The sequence below is a fragment of the Carassius gibelio genome, chromosome B6, assembly GCF_023724105.1.
Source record: "Carassius gibelio isolate Cgi1373 ecotype wild population from Czech Republic chromosome B6, carGib1.2-hapl.c, whole genome shotgun sequence".
Classification (NCBI taxonomy): Eukaryota; Metazoa; Chordata; class Actinopteri; order Cypriniformes; family Cyprinidae; genus Carassius; species Carassius gibelio.
In genome coordinates this window covers 5,215,216-5,222,740 of record NC_068401.1, presented here as the reverse complement: position 1 = coordinate 5,222,740, position 7,525 = coordinate 5,215,216, and the positions used below count along the sequence as shown (strand labels likewise).

The 7,525-nt window shown below is 36.2% G+C and overlaps 1 protein-coding gene across 6 annotated transcripts in view; it reads right to left on the bottom strand.

Annotated features, from left to right (window-relative positions):
- Positions 1 to 504: 504 nt before the first annotated feature.
- Positions 505 to 7,525, bottom strand: part of LOC127959148 (nerve growth factor) — a 32,975-nt gene continuing 25,954 nt past the window's right edge. For 5 of the 6 annotated variants that reach the window (XM_052558151.1, XM_052558150.1, XM_052558153.1 and 2 more), the window contains 2 exons: positions 2,273 to 2,385; positions 505 to 1,410 (listed from right to left, as the gene is read on the bottom strand). In XM_052558151.1, the coding sequence (XP_052414111.1) occupies positions 797 to 1,410; positions 2,273 to 2,385 (727 nt within the window). In that variant the 3' untranslated portion in view covers positions 505 to 796. Of the gene's footprint in view, positions 1,411 to 2,272; positions 2,386 to 2,894; positions 3,042 to 7,525 lie in introns of those variants that run through there. The other variant, XM_052558155.1, reaches the window with a different exon arrangement.

The window sequence follows — 7,525 nt, the reverse complement described above, 5'->3', positions numbered from 1 at the left end:
CTTAGGTCAACATGAAACAGATTTGTTTTACCGTTTTAATTTGATAAGATGATATGTTTCAGAATCAAGATACTTAACAATCTGTAAGAAGTCCCTAAGGTTAAGAAAACCCTTGACAATATACTTCTTGCAACTGGGCCCAGGACTTTTTAAACCATTGGTGACTGACTGACAAGCTGTCTGTGGAAATTTGTTGACAAGTGGTTGGAGGGGCTTAGTGACATCAGCCAAAAATAAAAGTCATTCAGTCATTTTCATTTTCTTTGGAATAATGCGCACCAATCAATAATACCAGGAGGAACATGTGTTAGTTAGTAAATTAGGTTACTTTTAAAGTCACATTGTCAATAAGTTCATCCAAAAGTGAAATTTCTGTCATCGTTTACTCACTCTCATGTCGTTCCAAACCCATACAACTTTATTTCTTCTACAGAACCGAAAAATCTATTTAACTCAAAATGTTCCTTTAAATTGACCTCACCTCCTCATATGCACAAAATCAACTAGACAATAATGATGCGGTTTAATAAATAACAGTTACCACACACAACAATGTACATGTTCTTGTAATGCTACAATCGAAAACAATTATCTTAACAAGACTTAAAAAAGAACTGAAAAAAGTCCATTGTAGTGTCCTATGACGAAAACACATCACATTTATCCTCCTTAGATGGTCTGTTTTATGTCAGAAGTTGTCATTAATGGTTTGCACAAGGAAAATGTCCACCATCACATAGAGGAATATGAGTCTGATATCACAGACTCACTGGCGTGTTGAAAAGCAGCCAGTTTGTTATTGCCTCCAAGACTTTCGGCTCAGCACACATACACAAGCTACATTGATTCTTATGTGTCTCCAGGCCACCAGGTTCTTGAATGAAGTCAGCGCTCGCACAAATGTGTGTGAATTGGTGCAGTACGAGTTCCAATGGCGTGCATCGATTCCCAAACACCCGGATCCTCCCGTCCGCCCGCTGTTGCACGTCGTCTCAAAAAAGTACTGCTTTTTCTTAGAGTTGTTGATGATAACATCAGGCAAGACGGTGACCTCATTGCCCGAGATGTCTGTAGCTTTGGTTTTATTTCCCTCCCAAGTGCTAATGCTCTCGCAGACGGAGTAAACTCCGCGGTGTTGAGGTGCTCCTGCTTTCCTCTTCGTCCTGCTCCTCGTCTGGTGTCCAGCGGGCTCTGAGTCGGGGGGTTGTTCGCTGAACAGAACGCGGGGTGAGCGGTACCGTCTCTTGTTGAAGAGTTTAGGATCCACGGTCGGTACAGGGTTTGTCGTGACATCATGCTGTCCTTGGTCTGTCTTTTGTGGACAGATGTCACCTGGGTGCTGGGCAAACATCTGGCTGCAGGACAAGAGCAGCAGGGCTAGCATGGACCACCGCATGGGCTCAACGTGACCTGAGTACGGCATAGATTAACGTTAGCCTTCATCACACAGAATAACTTGCAAACAAATATGATGTCAGATTTCTTTGGCTGATATATATACAGATATGTATACAGTCAAAAAATGGTAGATAAACAACATGATAGCTGAATCTGTAGATTTACACAATTTAAAAAAAGCTCAATAAAGCTGCAAAAAAAAAATTTTTTTCTTTTAAAGTAGACATACATCTGTAGCCGAAAATCTTTTTAATATAAATATTTAATATTATATTTGTATATACCAGATATTTTCAGATACCATTGGTCATATGGTCAAACCTAATCTACTTTCTGTTAACATTATTTTTTATCTTCTGTGTTAGTGGATATATAAAACCTAGTTAGACAGTTTTGTGAATCGATTATCAAATGTAATAAATATTTTAACAAAAATACTGAACAAGAGAATGATTTATAGTCTCTTCAACTGGATATTTTGACATTATTATAGTACAGTGATATCAAATTATATTAATATTTGGTATGTACCATAATACCAAATTATTACCATATGTATAAATTATACAAATTTCACTGTAATTCTTTAGCATTAGCTGTACACTCCAAAATAACTGTAGTACCATGGAACCGTATCCAAATTACAGTCCGATGGACTTTTTGGTACTTTTATTGAATCTGGGAGCCAGGACTATATGGCATTAACTGACAGCTATTCAAGCAGTAGCAATCCTTCATACATGTGTATCAGCACAACCTGAACATCCACAAACTATAGCATGGCATAGCTTTGACTTTTTAAAACTGAAAATAGGTTTATATCTGTGCTTTCCACAGGTAATCTTGTGCTAAAGAGGAAAAAGAGTATGTTTACCTGTGAAATGTGTCCAGGCGAACTGTTTTCTCCCGTCTGTCTTTAGCGTAGCTCTCCTGTGCTCCTCATGGTACATGTATCGACCAGCGTGGCATCTTCTGCTTCCAGCTCCTCTGCAGAGAGGTACAGAAAAGCATGAAGCAAGCTGTAATTTCATATAATTACCATTTACCGCATGTGTATCACTCATGCAGCGTTGGACTCTATTGAATCAATTCATTCAGACAGATTTACAAAAAAATATTCACCAGACCCAGGAGGGGAGATATGTTAGATTAGGCCTTTTTTTCTGAAGACAAACATCTCAAATTGACATCTCGCTGCCGTCAAGGAAAAACATTTGTCATATTAAAAAGATCTCCTGTTTCTTTCCTACAGGGAGAAACACCTCATCCGCCCAAATACATTCCTTCCATTGGTGAAATGCTGGGAGAAAAATGCACATTTCAGACTATGTTTCAGCGGATAAATAGCATCTTCCATTAGTGATGTTGTAATCACTGTCAAATTACTGCTTGAGCGTGACACGCGCAGACAAACAAGACAGACCAAAACCCAAATGTGACACACATCAACTTACACCCCACACCCAAACCATCCGACTGCCACAACATACACAAACCTCCAGAAAATAGCTTTGGATCGCAGCCTTTCTGTGTGCGGAGGTGGTCTAAGAAATCCTCAGCCACTGACCTCAAACTCATTAGCTGTTATAGAGACAATTTAACACATTCCGTCTGGCATAGCCGATGTTATCGCGCTGACACAAAGAGCCGAGCCAGGCGGTGCTCTCCTTTCAAAACAGTCTGCTTTCATATGGTAACAGTTCCTGGGTGGCAAGGGTTTCAGTGTGTAACGTGAGCTCTTTCGAAGCACACATACGCACGGCCTTATCTGCAGCCTCCACAGGGCTATGGATTCCTGGAGGGCAGCTTTCTTTAAGCACTCATGTGTGGCAGAGCTCAGGGATGAAGCATGGCTTTGTGCTGGCCCTGGGCCTGTGGACTGGTAGTGCATGCACAGGGAGCATCCCCTTTAGTGCACACTGAAGACTTGTGCTACAGTCTACATAGCTTCACTGGAAGCTGTCACATGGCATTACATAAAATGAGAATCATCGCCATCGAGGATGAGGTGAAACGATGGGCATATTCGGACCTTCCTGCCGAAAAGAGGCCGGTCAGATGAAACTTATCAGATGAAAAATACCTTTATGAAAAAGCATGGGTTCAATTCACAGTGGCAATAAAATGAACTCAACCTAACTGTATACAAATGACAGTAAAGATGTATTTTTTTTTTTCTCATATTCCAATATATATATTTTACACAAAACAGTATAGTGTGTGTGTGTGTGTGTGTGTGTGTGTGTGTGTGTATGTGTCCGGACCACAAAACCAGTTATAAGGGTGACCGTGGACTTGGTCTTTAGTCACACAATACACTGTATGGGTCAAAATTATAGAATTTTCTTTTATGCCAAAATCATTGATATTAAGTAAAGTTAATGTTCCATGAAGATATTTTGTAAATGTTCTACTATAAATATATCAAAACGTAATTTTTGATTAATAATATGCATTGCTAAGGACTTCATTTGGACGACTTTAAAGGCGATTTTCTCAAACACACACACACACACACACACATATATATATATAATAATATTTGTAGAAAATAATTTGAAATGGTAAAACTAATTTGTGTGTGTGTGTGTGCGTGTGTGTGTGTGTGTGTCTTTCACACACTGACATTAGTTTTACCATTTCAAATTATTTTCTACAAATGTTATATTCTTTAAAAAATATAAAATGAATGTCTGAATACAATAAATTGTAATAAGTTGTATTATAATTTATTTTACAGTTTTAAATATATAATTAAAATGAGTATAAATTATTAATTTGATCTTTTTTTAATATATATTATATTTACTTTTTTTACAATTTCTCTCTCTCTCTCTCTCACACACACACACACACACACACACACACACACACACACACACACACACACACACACCAAGTAGCTTTGTAAAAATAGCCCTAGTCTCTATTATTTAATGGCCCCAACTCTTTCTTCAATTTAAGTTTACAACAATTTCCACTCGTTTAATCATCTGCCAAGAGAAAATCATAAATCATATACAGGATAAGTATGAGTTGTATAATTACAGAAGGAAACTTGATGGGATATAAAGAACATTTATTTAAACCGCTTGGCCACAATGACAGCAATTAAAATTAATGACTGAAGTATTTCAATGCCACCAATATAGTTTATCAATGTTTCCCTGACAAATTTATGATTGTTAATACAAGCAACCATGGACATAATGCACACAAGCACACTCACATACACACATCCAGATGGCTGGCTGTATGAGGTCTGTTATGAGATGGTGTGAAAGAATTATCGCCAGTGTTATTGACAACAGATGATGATGAATCCAGATGGGGCCATATATTCAGCTCTGGATATAGAACTGGACATTATTGTACCATCACATAAACACCCTGTTAGAAATTATACAAAGATTTCCATATCTCATCTCACTAGACATAAACATACATGCATGCCTTACATGTGAAACATGATCAAACCCCTGACCCTATGTTTGAAACTTTTGTAAGTAACATCATTTGTGCTCTATACATATCAAATATCAAGCTGCTCACTGACGAGGTGTGCTAATACTTTTCTAATGAAAGAAATCCAGGCTTAAAATCCATGCCCAAGTTAGTGTTAGGGTTATCAGAAATATTTATCATAATTGTACATACATAATTAAATGAATAGTTCACCATAAAATAATAATTTGATTTGAATTTACTCACCATCAGGACATCCAATATGTATGTTTGTTTATTCATGGGAACAGATTTGGTGAAATGTAGCATCACTTGCTCACCAATCGATTCTCTGAAGTGAATGGGTGTTTGTTTCTTACAAACAAATGCAGATTTCCACTTTGTAAGACATTAACTGATGGTCAGGAGTGGTGTAGATTTCTTGTGTTTGGACTAATTCTGATGACACCCATTCAAATTTTCCTTTTGGGTGAACTATTCCTTGATATACAAGATCTACGAGTATAAAGACCCTAAATTAACAGTGAAATAACCTCGAATCCTTGAATAAGTGTCAAAAGGATAAAAAGAATATGTCATGTAAAAACTGAATAACATACTCTGAGCACAAGTCGTACAGTTGAATGCACACAGCAGTGCATAGTGTTCTGCAAACAGCCACCCAGCAGGTCAACATGATCAAGATGAAGTAGCTCTTCCTGTGAGGACAGGTCATCACAGCGGAATGCACACACATCACTTCCTCTGTCAGAGCGAGTAGCCAGAGGCTGTATGTGTGCGGTACACAGTGTAAGGCTCAGGCTATTGTATCAGACAGGTGCTCAGGCCTCTCCCAGAAACGCCTAAAATGCTTACATTTTGTCTCTTTGCAATGATGAATTGATATGACAGTTAAAGTTTAGTCAAGTCCAAATCTATTTATCAAGTTTATACAAGCTCCAGAGAATCACATTTAGAGAGAGAATCAAAAGAAGTATGGCTCAACAATGAAATTTTTTTTTTTGTTCACTGACACAGTGCTTGCCCTAACAATTCTTTTTAACAATTTTTGAAAATTATTATTTAATTACATACACAATCATTCAAATTTATTTATCATTAATTTATTATTATTATTATTATTTTTTTAATACTTTTATTCAGCAATTTGTTGATTGAAAGACATTTATAATGTTAGAAGACATTTCTATTTCTATGTTTTAAACTTTCTGTTCATCAAAGATAATAAGAAATGTTTCTTGATCACCAAATCAGCATATGAGAATGATTTCTGAAGGATCGTGTGACACTGAAGACTGGAGTAATGATGCTGAAAATACAGCTTTGCATTACAGAAATAAACTACAATTTGTAATTACATTAACGGTTATTTTAAACTGTAATATTATTTAATAATATTATAGCTTTTACTATATTTATGCAACCTTAATGAGCATAGGATACTTTTGAAAATAAAAATAAAAATTGTACTGATCCAAATTTTTGAATGGTGGTGTAATTATGAATGAATTATTCCATATAAAATATATTTCTAAAAATATATGTATATTTTTCATTTAATATTAACAGAAACCATTTACAACTAACAATTTATTAAAATATTTATTAGAATTTACATTTTAATTAACATATAATGAAAACTATTGCAACATTGGCTGTAATGTAACTCCATCGCAGCTGTAAATTTCTAAATGCTGGAAAATGAGGGCATACATTCCAAACCATTACCCATTTGTTTATAACTTTTGACCAATGCTATATGATGCTTCCAACACTATCACAAATCATTTAGATAGAACCTAATCCAAATCAGCAAACCAGATAACGTTACTGTGGAGATGTTGTAAATGCACCACAACACTATTCAATACATCACAGAAAACCAAATGTGTATGATTGCATTTGAATGCAATGGGGTTTAAAAAAATGAAAATAGAAAAGGTGCTACAAGTTAAGTTATTTCCTTAAACCCTAAATGCAGATAATGCTGTGCATAATTCAAAATATATGCAAAACACCCTGTGAAAAATCATTCCTTCATATTAATACAATAGGCCTACCTTGTGCCCTATTTTTACAGACTGAGAAGATAAATAGCAGAACACAGCCCTGGAGTGATAGGGTGTCTACTGACCCGAAACTCTCTCAAGATAACTATCTTGTTGATCCCGTTAAGTTCACTTAAGAACAGTTTCAAAGAAAAATATAGTATAAATAATGTCAAAAACAATGAAAGCAGACATTCAGTAAATGGCATCAATTAAAATATTGGCCACTCATTAACAGCTGCTGGATTGGTAGAGGTTTTCTGTGCATAAAATTAAGATGTGTGTGAACAGCATCAATGGTCTCATAATGAATATCTTCTGTTTCCTTTCCAAAAACACCACTGAGACTCTCTTTTGTTTTCAGAGTAAAGAAAACAGGTTGACTTTTCCCACAAGAGAAAGACTCTGATTACTGAAATGTGAAGACATCAATGTTAAAATATTATTACTCACATCTCCCAGGCGTAAAACGCCAGATCTCCTCTGCACTTCTCCAAACCACCAGCTGTGTAATTTAACTATTTCAACAAATTCTCTCAATGAGAAACAGAAGTTACATCAGTTACTTGGACCACAATGGGAGTGCTAGCGTTTGGGACAGCCCCGTTTGGGCC